The sequence below is a fragment of the Schizosaccharomyces japonicus genome, assembly GCF_000149845.2.
Source record: "Schizosaccharomyces japonicus yFS275 unplaced genomic scaffold supercont5.2, whole genome shotgun sequence".
NCBI classification, from domain to species: Eukaryota; Fungi; Ascomycota; class Schizosaccharomycetes; order Schizosaccharomycetales; family Schizosaccharomycetaceae; genus Schizosaccharomyces; species Schizosaccharomyces japonicus.
The window spans coordinates 2,155,933-2,180,027 of NW_011627861.1; the positions used below are offsets into that span (position 1 = coordinate 2,155,933).

At 42.6% G+C, this 24,095-nt stretch overlaps 12 protein-coding genes and 1 non-coding gene across 13 annotated transcripts; 6 read left to right on the forward strand and 7 right to left on the reverse strand.

The window, feature by feature from the left end:
* Positions 1–932: 932 nt before the first annotated feature.
* Positions 933–2,924, reverse strand: SJAG_04946 (poly(A) polymerase Cid13; the record flags this gene model as incomplete). The annotated part of the gene is made up of 1 exon (XM_002175979.1): positions 933–2,924. One exon carries the CDS (start codon positions 2,922–2,924, stop codon positions 933–935), a length of 1,992 nt encoding a protein of 663 aa, XP_002176015.1.
* Positions 2,925–3,194: 270 nt separating this feature from the next.
* On the reverse strand, positions 3,195–3,304 carry SJAG_16150. Its single transcript has one exon. It is a non-coding gene; the product is annotated as a tRNA-Trp (tRNA).
* Positions 3,305–3,399: 95 nt separating this feature from the next.
* SJAG_06534 (fungal protein) lies at positions 3,400–4,339 on the forward strand. Its single transcript, XM_011050717.1, has 2 exons — positions 3,400–4,140; positions 4,208–4,339. Exons 1-2 carry the CDS (start codon positions 3,866–3,868, stop codon positions 4,269–4,271), a joined length of 339 nt encoding a protein of 112 aa, XP_011049019.1. The 5' UTR covers positions 3,400–3,865; the 3' UTR covers positions 4,272–4,339.
* On the reverse strand, positions 4,305–5,920 carry SJAG_04944 (coproporphyrinogen III oxidase). Its single transcript, XM_002175978.2, has one exon. It carries the CDS (start codon positions 5,407–5,409, stop codon positions 4,483–4,485), a length of 927 nt encoding a protein of 308 aa, XP_002176014.1. The 5' UTR covers positions 5,410–5,920; the 3' UTR covers positions 4,305–4,482.
* Positions 5,921–8,291: 2,371 nt separating this feature from the next.
* On the forward strand, positions 8,292–9,539 carry SJAG_04943 (two-component GAP Byr4; the record flags this gene model as incomplete). Its single annotated transcript, XM_002175977.2, has 1 exon — positions 8,292–9,539. A coding segment is annotated over one exon (1,248 nt), but the record flags the coding sequence as incomplete, so codon positions are not given.
* A 376-nt stretch (positions 9,540–9,915) lies between these two features.
* On the reverse strand, positions 9,916–12,812 carry SJAG_04942 (RNA-binding protein Seb1). Its single transcript, XM_002175976.2, has 3 exons — positions 11,274–12,812; positions 11,007–11,215; positions 9,916–10,815 (listed from the first exon to the last, which is right to left on the reverse strand). The coding sequence occupies exons 1-3, from the start codon at positions 12,565–12,567 to the stop codon at positions 10,363–10,365; spliced, it is 1,956 nt and encodes a 651-aa protein (XP_002176012.1). The 5' UTR covers positions 12,568–12,812; the 3' UTR covers positions 9,916–10,362.
* A 796-nt stretch (positions 12,813–13,608) lies between these two features.
* On the reverse strand, positions 13,609–15,991 carry SJAG_04940 (GTP binding protein Nog1). Its single transcript, XM_002175975.2, has 3 exons — positions 15,908–15,991; positions 15,769–15,864; positions 13,609–15,722 (listed from the first exon to the last, which is right to left on the reverse strand). Exons 1-3 carry the CDS (start codon positions 15,926–15,928, stop codon positions 13,917–13,919), a joined length of 1,923 nt encoding a protein of 640 aa, XP_002176011.1. The 5' UTR covers positions 15,929–15,991; the 3' UTR covers positions 13,609–13,916.
* SJAG_04939 (bis(5'-adenosyl)-triphosphatase) lies at positions 15,992–17,632 on the forward strand. Its single transcript, XM_002175974.2, has 5 exons — positions 15,992–16,459; positions 16,563–16,658; positions 16,733–17,167; positions 17,213–17,228; positions 17,344–17,632. The coding sequence occupies exons 1-5, from the start codon at positions 16,316–16,318 to the stop codon at positions 17,478–17,480; spliced, it is 828 nt and encodes a 275-aa protein (XP_002176010.1). The 5' UTR covers positions 15,992–16,315; the 3' UTR covers positions 17,481–17,632.
* Positions 16,445–19,415, reverse strand: SJAG_04938 (GTPase activating protein Gyp10). Its single transcript, XM_002175973.2, has 3 exons — positions 19,038–19,415; positions 18,676–18,990; positions 16,445–18,613 (listed from the first exon to the last, which is right to left on the reverse strand). Exons 1-3 carry the CDS (start codon positions 19,168–19,170, stop codon positions 17,943–17,945), a joined length of 1,119 nt encoding a protein of 372 aa, XP_002176009.1. The 5' UTR covers positions 19,171–19,415; the 3' UTR covers positions 16,445–17,942.
* A 303-nt stretch (positions 19,416–19,718) lies between these two features.
* On the forward strand, positions 19,719–20,405 carry SJAG_04937 (hypothetical protein; the record flags this gene model as incomplete). The annotated part of the gene is made up of 1 exon (XM_002175972.1): positions 19,719–20,405. The coding sequence occupies one exon, from the start codon at positions 19,719–19,721 to the stop codon at positions 20,403–20,405; it is 687 nt and encodes a 228-aa protein (XP_002176008.1).
* SJAG_04936 (EAP30 family protein Dot2) lies at positions 19,949–22,790 on the reverse strand. The gene is made up of 2 exons (XM_002175971.2): positions 20,684–22,790; positions 19,949–20,619 (listed from the first exon to the last, which is right to left on the reverse strand). The coding sequence occupies exons 1-2, from the start codon at positions 21,317–21,319 to the stop codon at positions 20,527–20,529; spliced, it is 729 nt and encodes a 242-aa protein (XP_002176007.1). The 5' UTR covers positions 21,320–22,790; the 3' UTR covers positions 19,949–20,526.
* Positions 21,546–22,235, forward strand: SJAG_04935 (hypothetical protein; the record flags this gene model as incomplete). Its single annotated transcript, XM_002175970.1, has 1 exon — positions 21,546–22,235. One exon carries the CDS (start codon positions 21,546–21,548, stop codon positions 22,233–22,235), a length of 690 nt encoding a protein of 229 aa, XP_002176006.1.
* On the forward strand, positions 22,586–23,530 carry SJAG_05347 (hypothetical protein; the record flags this gene model as incomplete). Its single annotated transcript, XM_002175969.1, has 3 exons — positions 22,586–22,814; positions 22,905–22,987; positions 23,048–23,530. The coding sequence occupies 3 exons, from the start codon at positions 22,586–22,588 to the stop codon at positions 23,528–23,530; spliced, it is 795 nt and encodes a 264-aa protein (XP_002176005.1).
* Between the last annotated feature and the right edge of the window lie 565 nt (positions 23,531–24,095).

A 24,095-nucleotide genomic window follows, 5' to 3' on the forward strand; every position in this document is an offset into this window, starting at 1 on the left:
TGTTCTTGGCAGACTGATTTCCTTCCGCCGTACTTGATCCGGGTCCTATGCGTTGATAATGACGCAACGGATTTACGCAAAGGCGCACGTGGACAACTTGTGGGTCAATCGAAGCGGGGCAAAGGAGCAAACGACGAAGCGCAGCAAGCCACACTATAGCCGATACTGAAGTACAGTGTTGCGTAGACCGGAAACCGGAAGTAGAAAATAGGAAGAAGGGAAAGAGTCCAGAGGAAGTGGGAGCCTTGAAAAGTGTTGGTGGTTCAGTGAACCATGAGTTGGGGTTACCTCCAATTCTGCGTTGTGCCAGGTAATCAGGACTTAAGCGCTTATCGTTTCGAGGTGCCCGAGTCCATTTTGCTAAGCTTTTTGAAAGAGTATTGTAATCCCGAGGAACAAACCGTGCAGCACGGAGATAAAAGAGAATGCGTGTAATCTGTTTCAAGTCAAAGTTCCTAGTTCTTGAGCAGCGACTCGGCTCAAGATTCCGATTCCGAAAAACCAATGACTCGATACTCGCGAATAAATGTTAAGTACACCTGTAACCGTTTAAATTCATACGCATCAGCGTATGGGGGATTAATGAAATGAAAATTAAAAAAGAAAGAAAAAAAGAAAAGGTGGTTTGACCGGGCTTTTTTTTGTCATAATAGCTCTCGTTTTCTGTGTCTTTGAGCATTGCATCTTCACTATCGAGACGCAGAAAAACATCCAGAAAGTGTGTGCTAAAACTTTTGACTTTTTTTTTGGCTAATTATGCGGTCAAAAGAATAGACGCTGTGGCACAATTGTACACATTGAATGTGCTCATTCAGGCAATCTTCATGAGCAACTGGTTTTTATGTTTTTTTTTTGCTCTTTTTGCATAAATAAGGAAAAAGAAAAGAAACAAGAACGTTTAAAACATACATCATGCAATCATAACAAAACTGTTAATGAGCAGGGTCTTCTAATTTGAGGGAGGGACTTGCCAATTCAGGCGATGAATGACAGGGTGATAAAGAGGGTTGGGTTGAAGTGGGTGATGACTTTGACGAAGGTTTTCGCATGAATCCATCAAAGTGTGAGGCAATGTTGCTGTCGAGACTGGAAAGCGACACGGACTCGGATGCCATGGAATATGAGGAAGAGCTGTTTTTCTTGCGTGACTTTTTTCCTTTAGACGAAGAGCGACGTGACGAGAAATCCATCTTAGAACAATCAGCAGCGACAGCAGCCGCCGTTGCCACTGATCCAGAATCCCAAAAACCAAAACCCGGGTTAGCATAATTAAGACCAGTCCCTGCATTACCAACGTAGGGGTATGAGTAGTCCATATAAGAAGGTGACGCCTTCAGAAAAGGGTGTTGTTGTTGTTGTTGCTGAGCGGAATAGTAATAGGCATAAGTATATGGATCCACATACGTGGTGAAGGGTGACGTTGACAAACCGTGCGGGTGCATAACAGGTTGACCATCATAGGGGGCAGTGGGAATAGCGATGTTAGAACAAGGCGGGGCAGGCGGGCTAGGGAAAAGGTAGGATGAGGATGTCCTTTGACGACCGGCGGAAGAGGTAGGAGAGGGTGAAGGGTCGGAGATAGGATGATACGAAGGACCATTCCCAGAAACACTGGCAGACATAGCTTTGGCAGCGGTAGCTGGCGTGGGCGCAGGAGCAGTCCTAGCAGACGTTTTTGATGCACCGGAGTCAGCGATATAGGGAAAATAAGGCAAGCCAGGCTGAGAAACAAATGAGATAGCAGGCTCTCTAGAAAGACCAACCATGTGGATGTCAGAGGATGAAACAGATTCATCACCGGACGAGGGAAAAGTAAACGCAGCAAACGCGTTTTCAAACAATGACTCGTCCGCCAAGTAATGAAACGCCCGTCGGAATTCAAGCTGTAGGCCTTTGACAGTGATGTCGTCAGCCGTATTGGCAAGATTGCGAGATGTGCGGAAGGGCTCTTCAACACAGAACCCGTTGTTCACATGAAACTGCCAACCCTTGGCCCTTTTCGAGAGAATGGTTCCTCGACGAACTGAAAGCACACCATGTTCAAAGTCAAAACTGTAACCAAAAAAACGAAAAAACTCTACGAGAAGCGTGCCAACGGACTCGGTGTTGCGATCACCAAAACCACGAACGAGATCAACATCGTCAAAAAACGAAGCGTCCATCCCTTCAACTATTGTGCTTTCATTTTGCAGATGTGGCATCATTTGCAAACTTGGCACTATTGGCGGCCGTCGCATCTGCAAGAAGTTGACAATCATGCAGCTCAAGGTGTAGGAAGTGAGAGTACCGCCGCCAGCAGCGTCATTTAAGCACCTTCGCTTTGCCCAGTGCTTTATGATCATTATCAATTGTCGCACCCGAATGTCTGCGTCAACATATGTCCGCATCATTCGCGTATTCGAAATAGACAAGATGTTGTTGATGTTGCAATCTGACGCCAGTTTGTATTCTGGGTCCCAAAACTTCACAATAGGTACTTTTGCACGAGGTATACATACAACCTGCTGCATACCATTCTGTGAAAAAATTGACGCTAACTCACAGGTTGTTGGTGCCGATTTTTTCACATCACACACGATACACAGATCCACATCTGCGTCCCGAGATGCCAACATTGAACTTGTCGATCCAAACACTTTTACCGACAGGCTATGGTCAGGACGTGCCTTTTTTAAGATATCGTCGACCTTTTTCACAAACTGTGCGCGCCGTTTCAGCTCCTCCTCATTAAGTACCAACGAATCAACCAGTTTTTCCACCCGAGACGTAATGAATCGTTCGTTTATTTTGTGTAAAGGCGTTAACAGCAGCGGATGCACCGGCAGCAACGGCTCTGTGCCTAAACTGTAAGGAATTCGGCGCTTAAAATTGAGGATCCCAGTCTCAAACTCACAAGCAACATTGCGTGTATCTACTGAACACATGCTTAGAGAAGGAAGAGGTTCAGAGCACCAGTGTTCGTCAGACTTGGTGTGTGCTGAAAGTGTGTGCGTTAGTTGGCATGGTAACGAGGAGTCAAGGTAGGAGTTGTAGAAAGTGTGGGTGGTAGCCAGTGTGATGAGCGAGTTGTGCAAGGGGGTGAAAGAGCGCAGAAATATGGCTAAATATTGGTAGCTGCGACTATCGCATTCAGTTAAATACAAAATTAAAACAGCGAAGATCAAGTTTAGTTGAGAATAAAATAACAAAAAAGGTGACCCCTAAGCGACTTGAACGCTTGACTTTGAGATAGTCACAGCCGCAGCCGGAGCTGTCGCAGTCATAACATTGGAATCTCACACTCTACCAACTGAGTTAAGGGGCCCCGACAGCAATTTGCTCTGAGTGTATTAAATGTGTTTGAAGGCTTTTGTTCTTAGTTATTAAATAATGAATAACTTTTTTCTTCAAACATTCCCATTTAAGCTTCGGTTAACTGAAATCTTAATGTTATGCGCAATAAGTTAAAAGTTATTTGTTGAAAGAAATCAAGTATTGATCAACGAATTATAACCATTAAACCCTTGCATAGTTACACTAACTATTTGATAAATAATGTACTGCTTACTAATCCGTATTTTTAATGTTTGTAAACTAGTGGGTAACAAAGTTCAATAATTTCACAGGATGTGCAAATGTAAAGTGATAACTTGGAGTCAATGGCTTAAGTCAGTTTCTTCAGAGACAACGATTAATTCGATTAAAGACTATGATTTGAAGAATATACAGTCTCTAGTCTACTTGACGAAAGGTGGCTTCCCCTTGCTTAAGCTGTCTACAGAATCATGTTCAATCCACTGAGTATTAATTCTTAATAAAGCAATTTACAAACCTTAAATGCCGCACATTTCTTCGCCATTTTGTTATTCCAAATGCGGAACCCCTCATGCTTACGCAAGAGATGCCGAGAAGTTCGTGCGACTGTCTTTATACGAAAGGAAATATAAGCATGCCTCCTCTCCCTTGCCTCACAAGAATCGCAATGGAAAAGTTACTCGAAGAGTTTCTGAATTCATGTCCCAATTCCAAACAGCCCATCATAATTGATCACTTGCAACAAAAACGAAAGCGATTATGTTACACTGACACTAACAAAAAACCGGTCTGCATTGAACTTGAGGCGTCTGATACAGATTTGTTGCAAAAAATGCAAATGTTCAAGTACGTGCTGGGAAGTCGCTTCCTCATGTTTGTCACGTCTCCCTCCACATTACTAATAGTTTATCAGCTACGTATGCTCCCTGTCGGCCGACCCAAACCAAGAATCGGCTTTCGAGTGCCTTAAGATATAGCGCCTGCCTACGGCCATTTACGACTTATACACTACACCCAAGCATAAGGCTTAAAACACATAAAGAACAGTCATAACGTTAATTGTATAGAGTAACAAGACATTAAAAGGTTTCATGGGCGAACAAACGGAATGACAGCTGAAGAAGTGATGAGAAAACGTTGCTAACAAGGCTTTCACACAGTCAGCCTCAATTGACTCTAAGACTCCTTTTAACACCACTCACGGGGGTTGCTAGCTGCGTCAATAAGAGCAAGATGGCGGGGCTCAGTAGGCTTGTATTGATAGCGCCAAGAGGCATGTAAGGGAAGGGTCATGAGAATGCTCTCCACACGGGGTTCGGGAGCACGGAGACCGAACCAGGTGCCGCGGTCATACATAATGTTGAACTCGACATAGTAACCACGGCGAACCTGCTGGAATTCTTTATCCTTTTCGGTGAAGGGCATTTCCTTACGCTTCTCCATGATGGGAACGTAAGAGGGGAGGAAAGCATAAGCACAATCCTTGACAAACTGGAAGATTTCTTCGGCGTCCTTGTCATTGAAGTCATCAAAGAAGATTCCGCCGACACCGCGCATTTGCTTACGGTGCTTGATGGTGAAATACTCGTCACACCACTTCTTGAAACGAGGATAGTAAGAAGGGTCATGCTTGTCACACACGTCCTTGTGAACCTTATGGAAGTGCACAGCATCCTCTTCAAACAGCACACTGGGAGTTAAGTCAGCACCACCGCCGAACCACCAGACCTTCTTGCCATCGGTGTTGGTCAACTCAAAGTAACGATAATTCAAGTGGGTGGTGGGAGCCATAGGGTTGCGAGGGTGAAGAACCATACTGATGCCTGTGGCATAGAAAGGAAGCTCTACAGCCGTACGATCAATACCATCATGGCTATCGCACATGTGTTGAACGGCAGCCTGGTTCAACATGCCGTGAACAACGCTAGTATTGACACCACCTTTTTCAAAGACGTTTCCATCCTGGATGACACAGCTAATGCCGTAGCCGCCATTTTCCTTTGTCCATTTATCCTGGAAAAACTTTTGGCCATCGATCTTCTCAAGACCGGCAACAATTTCTTGTTGCACGGCGAGGATCATTTGGGCCATTTTATCCTTCATGTCGTTGGTCATTATGTCTAAAGTGAATTGAGTGTGACTGAGTCGCTTTTGTGTTTTTACAAAGTGTGCCTACAATGCTAACTAAATAGCCGGGAAGTTTATTGCAAAAGACGGGATGTGTAAAGATCGGAAAGGGACGTGAGAATCAAGGTTGCTACGCGGATTTCGCTGCCGATTTATAGCGCCAGTAGGCGAGACATGTCGTGGAGAAATCAACTGATTTATTCAAACAGTCACGGTATATGAGCTGTTTTTGTCGATCGTACGCTCTTCCGGTTTTCGGCTTTGCGTTTTGGTGTAGCATTTCTGCCGCATTTCCCCACACGGGGCATTCTAAACTGTAACACGTAAGCCTATACGAGGGCTTCAATCGCAGCATATCATAGTCGCTTTGTCCCGGGTATACATGCAGGTATTAATCCATCTTGTAACGAGAAGATGTATGGGGATGAAGAAAGAGATTAGCGTGTGTGTGTGCGGTTCCTCATGAAATTTTCTAATCGCTTATGTCTGTGTGTCATCCTTACTACTACGCACTTTGGTTACCCGGAGCTACCAACGTCATGCGGATGGCTGCGACTCAATTTAGTAGATAAACTGACACATTCTTTCGTCATATTCTATGAACTCCGCGGGCTTTTGACCATCATTAAAAGATGAAGTGCATATTCGAACAGTTTTAATGACCTCATCGTCGCGTGTGACATTTGAGGTGAATGTGGGATAGAGACCCTTGGGAATGTGGGGACAGAGAGAAGCAAATTATCGATGGTGTCTTTTTTGAGTTTCTTTATGTTTTGTATTGGAGATGTATCTGTTGGCTAGAGAACTAGTCGTGTTAAGGCTAGATAGTGCGTGAGTTACTTCCTTTGCTAACAACGAAAATAAGAAATCTATGTTTCGTATTTCCGGGCTTCGTTTTCCCGGCTAATTCAAACCTTATGTATACTTTATTTATAAGGAAATAAAAAATGCTGTTTATCGAGCGACGCACTCAAACAACCAGATTTAAAAGCAATGTATGTTTGTATCATTCATTGTTAATTCAATAAGCTTTCAGCTCTAATCAGCATTCCTTTTAAAGATTATTTGCATTGTGGGTTCATATAAAAACTTTCTTGTTATAATTACTAAGTATAGATAACGCTGACACAATTAGCTTGTTTGAGAATTTCGCAAAAACCTTTAGTACTTGTATTAACTGCACGAGCCCAACGGTATATGTGTGAAATTTAAATTGAACTGTCCGTCATGCAGTTGGAGACGTCCGACCCGTTTAATTTTAAAAACTGAGATTTGTGTGTCATTGTTATCAGTTTTTATGGATAATTAGACATCTTATAAATAGATGTCTGTGAAATAAAATGTTTTTATTCGTAGTCTAAACATGTAGTAGAAAAGCCATGTATATTCTAAGTCACCGGTCTAAAAACTTTAGATATGTAATTTATAGACATCACATCAAAATGTATAACTTACACTTGCTCATTTTTCACGAAAACAAATACAAACATGTACTTGACAACAACTGACTTTTCCACTGTTCTCTTCAAACCCAATTTTTCTACGCACCTTTGACACTTACAACCCTAGAGAACCGATAATTAGCAGCTATATAAGTAGAATATTTGGTTTATTAACGTAAAGTGATAATTGATATCGATACAGTTGCGAAAGGATTATGCCCAACGCCGTTTACAAAAATAATTAATAAAAAAAAAAAAAGGCTGAATCCAAAATACATAATTAGCATCTTCAGCTCTTCGTAAATTCGTTAAAAATCGTAAAAAGGAGCTTCGTGTTCAATAAGCCGCAAAAAGCATTCATCAAACATGTTAAGCTTATCCACGTGAAACTTTAATTCGGCCGTACCTTTCTCCAACCCCAGCAGAAAGTGGTGTCTTTCACAAACCGTCTTTGAATAAACCAACACTATTTTCGAAACATCACGGTTTCTATTACTAGTATAACCCTCTAACGGCTGTGACTCCCAAGTTCCAAGTTGTTCATATTCGGCGAAATTTCTACTTCTTTGATAATCGGCATTTTAATACAGTAAATAACCGATCAATCTACATCCTGGACTCCCGGATTTCCTATGACCAGCGTGGAATGCTGGGATGATGATCCTGACTTTGAGTCAGATATTGACAATATTAGCCTTTTCGCTCACTCCCTAGCAACAACTGCCAGCGCGAATGCAGACGGGAGTTCTTGCTCGAATGCATCAGATAATCATAAGTTTTTGGACGCCGAAACCATAAGACAAGCGCAACAGGCGGATAGCCATCGTCGCGTTGAAGAGTGGACTAGAAGCTTTGCTGAAAATGCGAAAGACTTCATGTTAGAGGAAGAAGACGGTTTCGACTTTGGCGATAGTGACACCGAAAACGAACATACGCTTCGTTTTCGGAATGCCTCTTTCGGCAAAACAAAAGGGGAAACTCTAACGGCCTCTTCTACATTGAAGGGAGAAACGTTAACACCGGCTGGTCAATCAACTAGACCAAGACATTCGTCAACGTCATCACGTCTCTCTAAACATAATCCACTTATGGGCGTGCGCAACGTTAGCGATCTACAAAGCATTTTTACGTCCTCAACAGCAAGCACCGTTCCGGGATACGAAAGTGATTTTGGTGACGATTCAGCGTTTGACGGCTTGGATTTTGGTGACAGTGATGATATAGATTTAGCCGAACAGTTGAAAAAACTCAGCTCAAAACGCTATGGCTGCTGCATCGATTGTGGGAAGCATGCTAACAAAAGTGCTTCTTGCATACCAATCTCTCCTAGTCAAGCTGATAGCGCATTCTGGGATGAAGATTTGAATTGTGACGAACGGTCTTTACCTTAAGAAGTCTTCAAATCATTCATCAAAAAGTCATGCACCGAATCAGCGTCATCCCTATATTGTTTCCACAGTATCTTTTCAGCCAAAGTCACCATCAAAAATGTATCCTTCATGCAAGGAAGTCTTCCCTTCTCTTTCTTATTCCTCTAATTCTGATACCCAGCAGCAGTTATCCACTCCCCCTCGTACCCCTCCAGCTTTTGCGGAAAAGCGATATTTTTCAAAAACTCGTTCCCATGACGCTCAAATGCACTCCGTTTCAACAGTCAGTGGTGGCACTCCCTATCTACAACAAATTCGCTCCTCATCTTCTTCTCCGTCGAAAGGGAAGCGTATGACTTCAAGTCAAAAATCATCGACTTGGATACAGAAGGATTCTAAAGAATTGCCCGATAGTCAAGCATATCTTGATTTCAAAACTCTACGCCTAGCTGCAATTCAATCAGGTTTCCGTACGAAACCCCGAAAGGTGCGACATTGGGGTGATGGGAATGAATTGGATATGCTAGAAGATCTACCAGTCGATGAGCAAGCCGAAAAAAGATACACCGTTGAACCAGTTGGTCGTGGTGCACCCCGGATTGCTGGTGCTTTTAAATCCTCGCCAGATTCATCTCCCACGAAACGGCTTTCACACACTGGTACTTCTCAGCCATCTCGTGTATCCTTTCACCATGTCCAAAATGCACTGTCAAGCAAAAAAATCGCGCCCAGACTTGCATCTCGTAAGAAAGAATCTCAATCTCACAAACCGCATAAACAACCGACATTAATCAAAAACTTGAACTCACCAAATGTTCCTCGTACCGTCGGTGAAATGCGTTACAATCCAGCCAAAAAATGCTGGGAGGGTAATGATCATTCAGTCCGTGATTTTGATGCTCCTAGCTCCCCTACCCGTCCTGCACTCATTACGAATGTTTCGACAAAGAAGGGCATACATGTTGTGGGAAATATGGTTTTTGATCCAACCCGTATGTGTTGGTTGCATAGCTCCGAAACTTCTGATGAAGAAGATCCCTTCGCCGACTTCGATGATTTACAAGAAAATGAAGTTAGCTCGTCCGCCTCTAACGAGTCCAGGATCAATTTTTCTTACAGTTTGGGTAACAATGCCAGTTACTCCGATGTTAGCGAAATCTTTGACGTTGGCCCTGAGTTCAAACGAAAGCAGCAGACGGAAGAAGTCGTATGGCGCAAATGGGTTGACGGTTGGTACCTGTCATCCACTCATCCGACACGAGCGAAGTTATGGGAGCTTTACGATATGTTAAATGCTGAGCACTAATCTTAGTGTTTTGATACTAAACCACTTATGTCTCCACTTTCGTCTTCCTTTTTTTTATCCCTAGTCGTCCGCAGCCTCCTCCATTTTTACCGTTAATGTTCTTTTTATTATCTGACTCTTCTGTTATACACGATATTTTACATCTTCCATCCGACGACATGATTTATTAACAAGAGTCCCCTATACGTTATGTCATCTTCCCTTGCCGAGAGTCAATATTTTTCTTCCCTCTACTAAGGCAGTTTTGTTTTTTTCTCCATCTTTAACCTAAAATGTTTCCTTAGCAAGTTTTTAAATTCCATCCTTTTTTCGATACAAGCTGTGTAAATTTGGTAAAGTGCCACCAACAGGCGTAGATAATCAAGCTGTCATATCTCTCAACAAGAACTACCACTTAGGTAAGGTGTCATTGCATTACGTCTACATCAAAGCTACATTACATACACAAACGAGAGCCAGACAGGAACGATTTACCTACCATAGCGTACATACTTAATGCTAGATTTTATAGTAAACAAAAAATCGAGTACATATACAGAACATCAACACTAGCAGATAAGGAGGCCTGTGAATATGCAATGCCAAGAAGATAATCTGTAAATGTATGATGTTGACAGTGCATAACAAGCATGAAGAGGAAAAAAAAAGGAAAGAACGAGGGCTAGTAATAACTAGGAGTTTCGGATGCACAAACACGAAACCCATTATGCACAAAGGAAATAGCTACACAAGCTTTCTGTTCTTCGTGAACACTGGCTTTAGCCTTTGCAATATCTCACATTAACATATCCAATATCTTGTCGCTGAAACAGAACAAGTATGTTTAATGAGATTGCCAAGGCGGCTGAGAAACGGGTCCTGGTGGGTACGGTGACTGATCATAGTTTTGGAAGTTTGAAGGATGAAATGAATTACTTTCCATTGAATTACTGTTCCAGTCATTGCCTGCAGGCTCGTGGTATCTATCAGCAGGACCAGCAGCGGAAGCAGCTTGAGGGCCGCGAGGAAATCTACGTCCACGAAACTTCTCGTCTCGTCTCATAGCCAACTCCTTACCTCGCTTGCTGATAGCTTTAGAGCTGATGCCCAAACCAAGTTCAATGTCGGGCTCATCAACAGCAACGCCAGGCGTTATGGGAAGCCCACCTGTACCGCCATACTCAGCAGTTACAAGCCATGTACGATCTGCGTCCGTAAGCAGGCGAACAGGAATTACGCTTATGCCTGTGGCAAAGTCTATGCAGTCCTTTGGTCCAAAACCTACACCCCATTTCGTCTACACAAACATAAAGTTAGCAAACATTCAGAAAAGTACAGCAGTCTGTTTGCACAATAGTCTATGCTAGTGGCCTTCATCCCACACAATGACGGGTCATTACAGAAGCAGCAAGACACCAACTTGCGTCTAACGGATTGGCAACACTGAAACACTAGACACCAATACAATGACGCTTGGATATAACATACACGAATGGTAGTATCAGCAAAAGGGACATTTTCCATAGCCACCTGAGCCTTTTCGGCAGCATCACGATGGAACATTTTAAGGAATCCGTGTCGCGAATTGTGATTAACAACCAGACTCTGAACAGCTCCAAAACGTTCGAACATTGACCGCAGAACATTCTCACGAACAGCACGAGTAATTCCACCCAAAAACAATGTACGACTGTAAACTAAATCGGCAAGTTAGTATATCAAAGTCACAGTTACTACTAGCTGATAGAAGCATACCCATGATAGAATCTGGCGGGATCGTAGGGTCCAGGGCATAACGACGCGGGAAGCCATCAGGCGACGGTTTTGGTGCTCCGCTTGCTGGAGCATTGTAAGTAATATCTCTTCTGGGACTGGGTGACCTCCGGGATCTACCACCGCGAGGACTGGGACTTCTTGAGCGTTTAGGAGGAAGAAAAGATTCCAGATTAATAGACTGTGAAGTTGTGGGAGCGGGCAGAGGAAAACCAGTAGCAGAAGTTGGAACCGAACTAGCTGCGGCAGGCGGGTAGTCCGGAAATGCAGCTTTCAAAATGGCATCAATTTGGGCCGGAGGTACATTTTGGGATGTGAGGACACTCATCAGTGCCATTTTTTGTGCTTGAAGAGGATTAATGCCACCATCGATAGCACTGGGTACAGCAGGTCCAGAAGGCATGGAACGAGCAGCTGATGGGCCCAAGGGAAGTGAAGGAGCCGCATTCGAGGAAGTAGGAGAATAATACGGAGCAGTGGATGAAGACTGAGTTGGGATAGAGGGAGGAATGACAGCTGGCTGAGCGGGTAATTGACGAGGATCATTAGGTGAAGTGTTTGCAGTAATATCGGTTCTGTTACCGTGGGCGTTCAAGTCGTTAATGGATCCTGCAGCCGAAGGTTGCGCGATGGGCGCTTTTTGGGCAAAAGCAGCAAGTGCTTCTAAGATGGACGCTGCGTTGTTCTCAACGGGAACCGTGGCGGCGCCATGACCTGGCATGGATGATGAATCACTTGTCACATTATGCGAACCGTTATCCCTACGTTCAGCTACAGAGGAAGAAGTAGAGGTATTAGGAGTGGATTCTGTCAAATTATCCTTCAATGCAGTACGTAATTTTTCACGCAACGAATGAATCTTTTCCACGGGAAAGGTTCCGGCCTTTTCCCAAATGTCAAACAGCTTCACAACTTTCGCGGCATTAGCCCGAGGTGAATTTTGAATTGCATCCAGAACAAGCGTCTCCATCACCTCCGATGCCTTACTCCAACCGCCGCTGTAAGATTTGTCTACAACAGCTTCAAGGCTTTCGTTATTTTTTTTGGCCGCATCTTGGTAACTACGCACGATAGAATCCAAAATATACAATGCACCCAGCTTATGCGAACCCGGCGCCTTTTTTGAGTACTTGTACACCTCAGATATAAATTGATCATTCAGGGCAACATGATCCATGGATATTTTGGTTAACTTTGAGATTTTAGAACCTGAGATACCAGTTCTGGACTTCTGGAGCGACTCCAGCGTAGCCTCAAACTCAGCGACCTCAGACATTTCTCCAAAAGTGTCGTGAAGCGACTGGCACAACGTCTCCCAACGGTTTCACGATATAGACGCCTCGACGTGCGAATGCTATGAAAAATACCAGCTCTTAAGTCTTAAACTTAATGCTACGCTCAACAAAAAACAGAATACAAGTTTACGTATGTGTTTGGCTAAGGGGAAGTGCTCTAGGACTGCTTTCTTGTTCTGTGCCTATGCTCGGAGATAGGTAACATTAAGGTAACACAGCATTGACCTAAAATTGAGAAAAGGCAAAAATATATAGTAAAAACGGATGGGGATATTGAAGTAAATGTATAAATAAGATTGCATGTATATTAATATCTCGGAACAAACAAACAATGATCGTTCACATGTTGCGACTAGCTTCAAATTTTGGTTGGCCCTCACTCGATAACTTGTAGCCTTTTGTTCCACCGGCAATGTCGACTTTTTCATTGGTTGACAGCTTAGCCACTTTTCGAAAATGGTGTCACTGAAGACTCAGGGTTAGGGTTGTAGAAGCTATAAAAGGGCATCGTTCGCATCCTAAACAGCATTCTCTCTTTGCCTTTTGGCTTAGATCAAGTGTAGTATCTGTTCTTTTCAGTTTAATCGCTGAAATCACCCCATCGGGGTGTTTCCGATTATTCTTGTTTTTGGGAATCGCCGAGAGACCTATGGCTTGCTATGTCTCTTGGCACCGGTGTCCTTGCCGTTGCACTCCTGGCATGCGACGCCGAAAACTCTTCTCTTCTTAACGTGTCTGTGTCTCATGGTAGCGATAAGATGTGTGGGGTTTTGTTAAGGTGCTCAGTAATATTCATCTTTCGGTAGTTTAGATCTTTTTGATTGGTGCACTGCTAGAAGTTTGCGTGGGATGGGTCCGACTCTTTGGGTGCTTTTTGCTGTTGTATTGGGTATGCCCTGGTTTAAAGGTTTGTTTCCTGTAAGATTATAGATAGCACTTGCTGTTACTTTAAGATTTACTACTGTTTCTGTAATGGAGTCGCGGGAACTCGGCATTGACTCTTAAAACAATATCAACTTAATCTCCAGAGTTCTTTGGTGTTGAGGAAAGAGACACTTCTGGTTTCACAAACGTCCCTATGGCGAAATACCAAAAAACGAATACGGATCCGGTTAATATTGGCTACTTTAATGCAAAGGAGACCCTCTAAATGAAATAATGAAACGAGATAAGAAAATACCGTTAAACCAATGAATAAAACAAAGCACGCCCACTATTGTAAAACTGTCTGAGATAAACGTAATGAAACCAAAAAGTTTAACAAATCCAATTGTGCAAGTATCAAGTAATTAGATATAACAAAAAACCCACCCCAAAAACCGTAAACGTTTTATCTTCTTGTCGTCTTGCCAATACCACGCTTGCCACTAAGCAAGTGCTTAGGACGAGAGTCCATAATGTGTCTGTCACTCTCGGAAGCACGAGCCATCCGATTACGATGCTGTTGTTTGAGGCGAGCGACGCGCTCGGCGTGAGAACGTGCGGACTCGGCCTTGATACCGTCCTCCCGACGATTGCTTTGGGAACGAGCAGCCATAGACTTAGCGCGAATTTCAGGCGCTTCACTCAACAAGACATCAGCACCGGAACGTGCGACACCAGCGGTGGCATCACGCAGCTTAGAGCGAGCACGCTCCTCAATAGACTCGGTGGGAAGGCCAGCTTCGTTAAGAGACGACTGAAGCTCGTCCAAGGTGCGAAGACCAGCAGTACGAGGTAACACGGGTCTGTTTTTGATTTTCTTGTGACGAGCTGCAAGCATGAGCAGCTTGTTCTTTTCGCGAATTTTTTGTGCTTTGTCAAGAAGAACCTCCTCTTCCTCGTTCTCCATCTCCTCGTCAGAGTTGTAATAACCTTCACGCTCCAAGCGCTCTTCCTCTTCATCAAGAGCCAAAAGTTTGGCTTCAATTTCGGGATCAACGAAGTCAGCAACGTTCTTTCCGTCCATGATTTCAGGAACATTATCATTCTTCCATTCCTCATTGGCAAGAAGATACTTCTCGCGCAAGTTGACGCTATAGACACCAGCACCACCATTAAGCTCCTCAATGTCGCGGGCAAGGAGACGACGCATGGGGTCATTGCGATCGTAGGCACGACGAGTTTTTACGGCATCAGGGATGAATGCAGGACGCTCCACCTCATCACGAGCTGATGGCTCAGCGAGGTGAATACGGTTCAAAATGTTGTTAACACGAGTTCCCTTCAGCTTTTGCTCGACACGAGCGGTCAACAATGCCTCGCATGCACTGTTACGGACATCCATAACACCGATGTCGCTGACACAACTTGTTTGCACCATGCGAACATTGCCATCGGCAAGGATTGAATTGAGCATCTCTTGTTGCTCGGGGTCCAAGTCCTCGGGTTTTACGACATCGATTTTGTTTACCACAAGAAGAATGACCTTGTTAGCAAATAAAGGCTTGATGTTGTGGTAAAGCTGGATCTGAGCAGCGACACTGTAACCACATTGTTCAGACAGATCCATGAAGTAAAGAACTGCCGCACGAAGATGAGCCATAGCAGTAATGGACTGCATTTCGATCGTATTCATCTGCTCCAAAGGATGGTCCAAAATACCTGGGGTATCAATGACTTGCCATCTGAGATATTTGTAGTCAAAATGACCAACGTAAAGAGATTTTGTTGTGAAAGCATAGGGCTGCACATCGACTTGAGCACGAGTAATCTTGTTCATAAACGAAGATTTACCCACGTTGGGGTAACCGCACACCAACAGCGTACGCGTGTTGGGATCTACGGCGGGAAGACGAGACATGTGTTGACGGACCTGCTCTAAGAATTCGAGAGAAGACTTCTGACGTTTGATGATAGTTGCCATACGACCAAGGGCAGCACGCTTCAGTTGCTTACACCGATACAAACTGTCACCATACTTGAGAAGACGAATATAATCACGAGCAACATTTTCGATCAAGTGACGAGCAGTGGAAAGTTGCGAGAGGGCAATTTTCAAATGATCACGATCATAAAGAATGTTGAGAAGATCTGCGTGGAAAGGATGAATGTCATTGAGCTTGGGAAACTCCGTCAAAATGGCATTCAATTTTTCACTAAAGGTATCCTCGGTGAATTTGACCTTGCGAGCGTAAAAACCACGGATACGAGAGATCTATGTGTGTTAATCAGCGATTCAGCCAAATTCAAAATTTTCTTACCTTAAAACCAGCACGAATAACAGTGGGTGTTTTTCTCTGTGTACGAGAAAGTACCACGTCCAAGAACGTGTTAACGTCAGGAATAGGCGAGATGTTCTACAAAATGTCAGAAAACTAAACCAGAAACAATGCAATTTACCTTGAACACTGCCGTCGCCATGGTTCTTGTGGTTGGTAAAGGACAAAATTCACCGGGGCTGCTTAGGGGCGAAAAGACCCATGCTCACCACCAATTGTTTTACGAGACTTAAGTTCAAGTGTGGTAGTAGAACCACTGCTACAGTTTCTTACAGATGCACTGATAATATGGAAAAGAAGAATATGAGTGAACTTAGTGCATAGATTATCTTTGTGTGATTTCCGTAATTAGATATCCCATTTGTTTTACAAGTACCTATCATTTTCACGGAGATTTAATTAATTACCTGGTCGCAAGACTTCAAAATAGTATCTATCGTGTTGTTATATCTGCATCATTCTCTATTTTTTATACAAATTATTAGGCACATACTAAAATTATATTTGCATTGCTTGTTCTATTTACAGAATGTTGGCCGCTATAGCTCAGCTGCAATCGACCAAATCTATTTTTCGTAATTTGGCAAAATGCAAGGAACTGATTATTGAAGCTGCTGCGAAAGGTGCATCTTGCATTTTTTTTCCAGAAGCATCGGACTTCATTGCAGAAAACGTAAGTAACGAACACAAATGCAACTCAGTGAATTTAAATATATTTATAAAGTCCTTTTATTTATCATATTGTATTGTTGGGACGGTAAACTGACTGTAGGAAGGTGAATGAATCTGTTGAATTAACTTCTACGGAGGAGAACAAAAAGTTTCTCCAGGGTATATGCGAGCAGGCAATACGATCTAAAATTCATGTGAATGTAAGAATAGTTTGCTACTGCTTGATTGCAACTTTATTTTTTTGTTATGTTTTGACATATGCTTACGTTTAAAGATTTGTGTGCATGAAGCCTCGGAATGTGCAGGGAAAATTTATAATTCAAACATTTGGATTGAACCTACTCGCGGCACCATTGCAGCTCGCTACCACAAGGTGCATTTGTTTGATGTTGATTTGGGTCCAGGGAAGACATTCAAGGAATCAAACTCAACTATGCCAGGAACAGAAATTCCAAGCCCAGTGATGACACCATTGGGTAAGGTTGGCCTAGCTATTTGTTTTGACCTTCGGTTTCCCGAATTGGCTCAGCACCTTCGCTCAAAAGGCGCTGATATTCTCGTATACCCGAGTGCTTTCACGGAAAAAACTGGGGCTGCTCATTGGGAAACGTTACTCAGAGCTAGAGCAATTGATTCACAGTGTTTCGTTGTTGCAGCTGCTCAGCACGGTGCTCACAACGCTAAACGTACTAGTTATGGTCATTCCATGGTAAGTAATTTTTCCTCATTATCGAAGCTAACTTGTGCGGTACAGGTGATTGATCCTTGGGGTACGTTTTCATGAACATATCAAAAGAAAATGATGAGATAAAGCAACCGAAGCTATACATACGCTTATTCCTCATTCATTTTCTACCCGTTATTTTCTTGTTACTAACAATATAGGCACGGTGATTGCTCAATACAGTGACATGAATACTCCTGAAGGACTTCTTCTATTTGATGTGAACCTTTCCATTGCTGAACGAGTTCGCCGAGCTATACCGCTTGCAAGACGAAATGATTTATACCCGAAGCTTTAAACGCATAATACCGACTTCGTAAAAGGCATCTTTTTAGTTATCAGTCCTACTTGACGAAAACAAGTTTGTGATTATTAGTATTACTTTTCGTAATTTGCTTCCCAGAATATAGCCGATTTTATTAATTAAACAGAAACCAAGAAAAGCGAGCATTAAGCTTTGATTAAATTAAAAGTGTGCCTTAACTTGTTTACAGCCGCTGTTCAATGCAGTGTAAGCGGAATAGAAAATAAACCATGCACAGTGTGCTATACTGTTCAGGAGCAAAAAAATACAAAAAAAGAAGACAAAACAAGAAACAAAACACGTCCATAGATGGTACTTTCCAGTGTGTAGATATGATGAAACTGCGAAGCAAGAATAAGAATAGCAAGGATACCGAGGTAAGGAATGCATGAGCGGAAATGGGTCAAAGGTATTTTAGATTACATGCAATCCTGGGTATGACGAGTGTTTCCACCATTAAGAAGGGTTCTGACTCGTAACGTACTGTGACGCTACTATTCCTATGCCAATGACAGTAATAGCAGCAACCATACTGCGTCCTGAAACTCGAAGATCCAAAGGTAAAAGCGAGTTATACTTATCCTTGGTAATAGACTTTGACGCCTTCAGATCTTCACAATGCATACGGAACAGCATAGGGCCATCAGAATTATTCGCCAATTCCCAAGATTCCCCCTTCGTTCGCAAACAACTATATTTCGAAATTGAACAGGAATCTAAGTCAAGCTTAGGAAAAGGAAGTGTCCGACAAAGAGAGCAAGTGTGGCGTATTAAAGTTTCAACATCAAGCTGCTGCGGCAACTTGCACAGAAATGTGTACACATTATCAGCTCCCGATCCGTTTCGTATCATATGCTTTAATTCCAAACTATTATCAAGAACAAGCTGAGCACAAGCATAAACAACTGTAAGCGGATGGGTTGCGATAAAGAAGTCAAATAAGCGACAAATAGCACCAAAATCCTCAATATCATGAGAGAACCACGTAATAAGCCAAGACAGCGCGAAGTAATTTTGTACACCCAATTTGACTAATTCTGAGCTGAGCTCGGGATCACGCAGCTTAATTATGTGCATCATTAATTCGAGTTGGTGCAAAGTTGGTTCCAAACTTGGCAACAAGAAGTCTATAATAGTTCTTAGTAAAAGTTCCAGGGGAAACCGGTAAGGTTTTAGCACATAAACATACCTCGCAACCGAAAAAAAATTAAGTGTTCAAGCAAACGTAAAGCATGAGAAAAGGACAGCGTCAAAAGGAGGACTTGGGCGATATCATGTAGGCCTTGATAGTAACAAAGAGCCGGATGCGTCTTAAAGATGATGTCAAAGACCTTGCTTAAACGAGAACGTTGTTTTCGTAACCTAAAAGGATGTGTTTTGGAATGAAAGTAAGAACGGTTCATATCCATTTCGACCTGGTGCTTGTCGGCATACGAGTCGCCTTGTAACAGTGCTGTTTCGCGAGCTGGCGGGGTATGTAATGTCAAACCACATAATTGAAACCCTGTAAACATACGTTAACGATAAGCCCAAAAACTATCAAATACATACACGCTGGTTTTCGTAAGCTCTTAATTAAAAACCCATGACCGGTTTGGCCGATACAGGACAACGTCTCGCGATCACTATTAAGTAATGCGAACTTAACCTCGCTCTGGGCTTTTTTGATTTCGTCCCTGTGCATCACATAGGCACCACCGTTAATAGAAAAAAAACGAGAAATCTTTCCAAGGTATATTGTGCTGAATTGTGATGAGGTCTGCTACAGTGAAGAGCAGTTTTATACGGCAAAAAGTATCCTTCTGTTATAAGCACTGTTATGCAAAACGAAGTCACTCAAAGTCAAGAAAATAAATACAAAGAAAAACTTCTGACCCACAATTCCCCGAGTGTAATTTGGGCGCTGGGTAGGATGGTGTGTGGTTGCGTCGTACAACGCAGACTATATGAGGAATAGTTTCAGATATGGTGGTAGCAGTACACCGAGAGGCAGTGAATTGGTGACACACGAGAAAAATAGCTCAAAACAGATAAAGCTAGTGCAATTATTCAATCGAGATAAGGAAATAGAAGTTTCTACAAACCTACTGCGAACATTTTGATATAATAAAGTCACTATATCTCGCAAATAAATTGGGCTTCCATTTTTTGAGCTTAAAATCCACGTGATCACTATGTTCCGGCACTATGTAAGTGCGCGCGTGTTCTCCTTCTACCGTTACCAAGAACCCAATGAAACGAAATTGTCTGGGAACCGTAGACATATCAATTCGCACTGAGAACTGGAATTTTTGGAACTTGGAATGGAGAAGACGTCTTTTAGAATCTCAAGAACTTGAAGGAATCTCTCAATTGCAGAAAAAACCTTTTGTTTGTATAATAAAGTTGGCTGGTAAAATGCAAAGTGTCTGTCTTCCTGAAGAACAATCTCGAGGATCGCCCTCAAATACGAGAATGTCGTTCCCCATCACAACCCACACGTCTCCCCTCGTTTTGGATGTTTCATTACTATGTCAAACGGAAACAATGCCTGTTGTTGTAGGTGAAGGCCGTGTTCCACTCGACAATGCTATCTCTAAAAGTCATGATGAATGTATATTACCGCTTCGTAATGCTCTGAATGAAACAAGTGCTTTCCTGAGACTACAGCTATTATTTTCGCGTGAACGCAGATCGTTGAGACATCCAATGCGATCAGCGTTCTATATTCAACGTTCCAACCGCTCTCTTCCATATCGACCAACACCAGCAATGTCAGAAGTGAGTCTTATTACTCTTCCACGTCCACAAGAAGCACCTGAACTTGTGCATGTGGACATTCAGGAAAAGGAAATTGAGTCAAGAGGGTGGCAGCCGTACCGATATGTATTCACAACAACCCCGTATTCCCCAAAGTCATTTGAAGTTCCTTCTCGCTAATTTCAGATAAAGGGTATAAATGTTCATAAGGGGTGTAATGTCCATAATATCCAACCGCAATTGGGAATGCTTAACGCAAAATCATATGTATACATAATTCCCAGGGAATGCGACGGATCATTTAACTGCGTTCTAACAGTGTACTAGCACTCCAGTATTCGGGCTGTTTTGCTTGTTCGTCCACCCAAACTAAAGACTTGCCTACCAAATCTTTCTACAGTTCAATTGTTAGCTAATAGCCGAAAACTATTCAGCGAGGCATATATTTGCAAACGTACCAAAGCACACTGACATCTATACAATTCCCAACCTAAGTTGTCCCGGAGCATGTCTACAGTTATGTAGCCTAAAACTTGGGCCGCTTGTAACACCTTTGTTTGATCGCCACTCAATTCAAGTGGTAGCGTCCGCACATACTGGGTTTTTCCGAGATTCTCTATAACACAACCTGGACCCAAAACCTTTAGGTTATTTACTGCGCGAACAATATCCTGTTCCACTAACCATTCCTGCCCAGAGGCTTCATTTTCTTGGTTCAAATTCTGGCATATGGTGCTCACTGACAACAATCCTCCATTTTCTTGTTGTGTTGCTTGACACACCTCAATCACTCGAACTGCAACTTGGTAATCAAAGTTGCTCATACCAACTGCAGACCATGCGGAGGCCCCAGGTCCACTTACCAGTGGATCCAGCCCTGCTTCAATAGCCATTTGTGCAAATGTTTTTCGAAAGGATGCGTTCTGTCTTAACTCTGCTGCATGCTCACGTGCGAATGCCTTTAAAGCTTCCTGAAAAGTACTAAGTTGGTTGGTGAGTTCTGATTTTTGCTGGTCGTTAATTTCCCGACCAATTTCGGCAAGCCTTTCTTCCATATCATCTGCAAATGCGCTCAACCCATAACGGCGGCTCATTATTTATCTTGTAATAACTCTTCACTTACCACCTCTGCAGTTATTACATGAAGTCAAGTTTGGTGGAGACCCCCGCGTATGTACCGCGGCGATGTTCTAATTCCCGCGGTAACTCACTGCACACAGGATGTCAACTTGTGTCTCTTACCAGCACATTTTTGAAATTGGGTAGCATTCTTTAAGGAAAAAGAATCTTAAACAAACTTGTAAAGTATCTAAAAGTGCTATGCCGCACAGAGCCGTTTTATACAGAGGAAGTTCGTTTGTTTCCTTCTCCAGTGTTAGTTCATCCGACGAAAGTACGGCACATGGTGACGAATCTTTGGGAAAAGCGGATGAACCATTGACGACTGGTATTTTGCAAGCTTGGACGTCTCAGTTCTCAAAGAATCAGACTAGAAAATTTCATAACGATTATGTGGGCGCATATGTGCAACTTCAACAGGCCTATGCCAATCTCGAGCAGCTGAAAGAAGAAAGCCTTGCCGTGGAACGTGCTCTTAGTCAGAACCATAAAGAATCAGCACCTAGTACTGCTAGCAGTGTTGGAAGCACTCGTCGATTGTCAAAACATCTTAAATCTCATAAAAGCAATGGTCAGTCTCCCAACAAAACTCTTGAATTTCGCAGTTTGCCTTATGACTCCATGACAGAATCTGCCCCGCCGTCTCCACTACGAAATGGTTCTTCGTCGTCTACACTTTCGCGCCTATTAGACACTAATCGAGATGATACCGACTCCTTGGTATCTTCTCAAAAGATTTTGAGAAGGAAGGTTGAGGACGCAGAACAGAGTGTAAGTAAAGCACACTCAGCAATGAAGGACTTGTTATTACGACAACTGGACGATGCTACAATGTTTCATTCTCCTTCAGAAACAGAGTCGGAGTATCCGCCACTGCCCGACTTGCATTGATGCATGAATGTATAATCAGGTTCCAAACTTTCATTCCGACACTCCTTTTTCCCCTATGGTCAATCTTTGGTTGTATTTTTGTTCTTTATACTTACCGCGGAACATCCGGTATGTAAGCGCGGAAGTGCCTCTCGGCGTCAACGAACTAGCAAACGCCATACATGTATAGGAAGGAAGCCCCTTGATCCGCGTACCAGGATTCAGACGTATTACCTCTTTGTCTGCTCCGAAGAAGACAATCATGATGGAAATGTAACGCTGGTTTCGTTTGTGTCTTTACTCAAAGAAAAAATGTGCTAATTTTTCTTGACAGTGAACCTGTTATTCTCTATGAAGCGGCTAGCTTGTATATGCGTTACAGCTGTAATGGTTCTTCTACCGATGACATTTTTGCTCTTCTTTATGGAGAAAAAAGAACAAGCTCTGAAAGTTTTGAAGTTTGTAGTATTACCCACTTGATTGAACTTCTTGTTGAAAACGGTCAACTGGACGATGAATTCTATCAAGCTCGAAGAAGACACTGTATGAACCTTACGCCGAGAGTCATTGAGTTGGGTCATACGGCATGTGTAAAGTTTTGTGAGTTATGTCTCAATATTTATTACTTTTGTATTGATGACCCAGTTCGTGTACTCTTTGCAAAACTCGTTGAAATTCACTGACAAGTAGGCGACAACCTTAACCTTACCGTTCTTGGGTGCTGTGTTCTGGGAGAACAAGTTACTCCAGTCATGTATTCTATCATTCAAAAAGTATGGACTGTTCTCATCATCATTTTTGATTCGTTTTAACTAATCTTTGTCTTTTAACAGGTACAAAATCTTACCGACAATCAATGTATTTTCCTTTTGCTCTTACCTACGGATTTTAACTTGGAGCAAATGAAAGTTTTTGCCTTACCACCTACTACGTCTTCTGTTGTCGAGTCTCTTCAGTGGAAGCAAATCCCTTGGACCGTTCGAAACGCCCCCAGTGGATATTATCCTGCACTCCATTCGTTAAATCAAGCCCTTCAATCCTCATCTTCACGTGGAATCTCTCGTTCACATGCCGCTATAGTTGAGTCTTTATTCCGTAAAGCCGAGCTTCTGAAACACCGACTTGTTTATAAACCACACACGCTTTCAAAATCCGACCTTTGCAATATCTCACACATTTGCCGGCTTATTGACTCTTTGAGTGGCTCATCCGTCATGTTGGATAAAGAGCTAGGACATGCAGAATCATTTAATACGTTATATCGGGTACTTAACGATGTTGGGCTTATCGAGCGCTTTCTTCATCGAGCGACCTAAACAATAAGTCGGCACCTAAAGATACATTTCAAAGAATCCGTAAATGTTTCCATGTTTCCTGCAATATCTTAATGTAACCGCTGAAGCGGTATCACCGTCAACGATCGCATTTTTGTTTCATCATTTTAAGCATTGAAAATGTAAACTCTAGTTTTCAGTTTCTATATTCACACTGCTACTTAAAAGCATAACCATATAATTATGATGTTAGCAAATTGTCCTACAGCTGCTAATAATACCATCTTTTTTTACTATCGGGCTTCTGGTATTGTAATTACTGGCAATAGTAACTGCATTGTTATATGAACTTTTGGTTTTCCTTTTTTGTCTGCTTGAGACAGGCGTCATTTATCTCGTGTTATGTGTGATATGAGGGAAGTTACAAATATACGTGTCATGACCTTCCCGAGAGTTGCTTACGCTTTGCTTGAGTGTATAAGGGTAGTTTAGTAAAAACCATCGAGCCGTTGCTCATTACCATGAATGTTTTTGGGTTTTTGTCAGCACAATTTCATAAATACAAGAAATTCTATGCAAATTATTTAGTTTAAGTCTTTTTTTTTCT

Bases quoted from the DNA above. Each gene is read 5' to 3' on its own strand.
- SJAG_04939 (XM_002175974.2), top strand. From the start codon at position 16,316: ATGTTGGCCGCTATAGCTCAGCTGCAATCGACCAAATCTATTTTTCGT. The intron at 16,460-16,562 runs GTAAGTAACGAA...GACTGTAGGAAG, and splicing joins CGGACTTCATTGCAGAAAAC to GTGAATGAATCTGTTGAATT. The intron at 16,659-16,732 runs GTAAGAATAGTT...TTACGTTTAAAG, and splicing joins GATCTAAAATTCATGTGAAT to ATTTGTGTGCATGAAGCCTC.
- SJAG_04942 (XM_002175976.2), bottom strand. From the start codon at position 12,567: ATGTCTGAGGTCGCTGAGTTTGAGGCTACGCTGGAGTCGCTCCAGAAG. The intron at 11,216-11,273 runs GTATGCTTCTAT...TTGCCGATTTAG, and splicing joins CCCGCCAGATTCTATCATGG to TTTACAGTCGTACATTGTTT. The intron at 10,816-11,006 runs GTATGTTATATC...ATGTTTGTGTAG, and splicing joins TTGCTGATACTACCATTCGT to ACGAAATGGGGTGTAGGTTT.
- SJAG_04940 (XM_002175975.2), bottom strand. From the start codon at position 15,928: ATGGCGACGGCAGTGTTCAAG. The intron at 15,865-15,907 runs GTAAATTGCATT...GACATTTTGTAG, and splicing joins TGGCGACGGCAGTGTTCAAG to AACATCTCGCCTATTCCTGA. The intron at 15,723-15,768 runs GTAAGAAAATTT...TAACACACATAG, and splicing joins TTATTCGTGCTGGTTTTAAG to ATCTCTCGTATCCGTGGTTT.
- SJAG_06534 (XM_011050717.1), top strand. From the start codon at position 3,866: ATGCTTACGCAAGAGATGCCGAGAAGTTCGTGCGACTGTCTTTATACG. The intron at 4,141-4,207 runs GTACGTGCTGGG...ATAGTTTATCAG, and splicing joins CAAAAAATGCAAATGTTCAA to CTACGTATGCTCCCTGTCGG.
- SJAG_04938 (XM_002175973.2), bottom strand. From the start codon at position 19,170: ATGCACAGGGACGAAATCAAAAAAGCCCAGAGCGAGGTTAAGTTCGCA. The intron at 18,991-19,037 runs GTATGTATTTGA...GTATGTTTACAG, and splicing joins GAGCTTACGAAAACCAGCGT to GGTTTCAATTATGTGGTTTG. The intron at 18,614-18,675 runs GTATGTTTATGT...GAACTATTATAG, and splicing joins AATTTTTTTTCGGTTGCGAG to ACTTCTTGTTGCCAAGTTTG.
- SJAG_04936 (XM_002175971.2), bottom strand. From the start codon at position 21,319: ATGAGCCGCCGTTATGGGTTGAGCGCATTTGCAGATGATATGGAAGAA. The intron at 20,620-20,683 runs GTACGTTTGCAA...ATTGAACTGTAG, and splicing joins ATAGATGTCAGTGTGCTTTG to AAAGATTTGGTAGGCAAGTC.
- SJAG_04944 (XM_002175978.2), bottom strand. From the start codon at position 5,409: ATGACCAACGACATGAAGGATAAAATGGCCCAAATGATCCTCGCCGTG.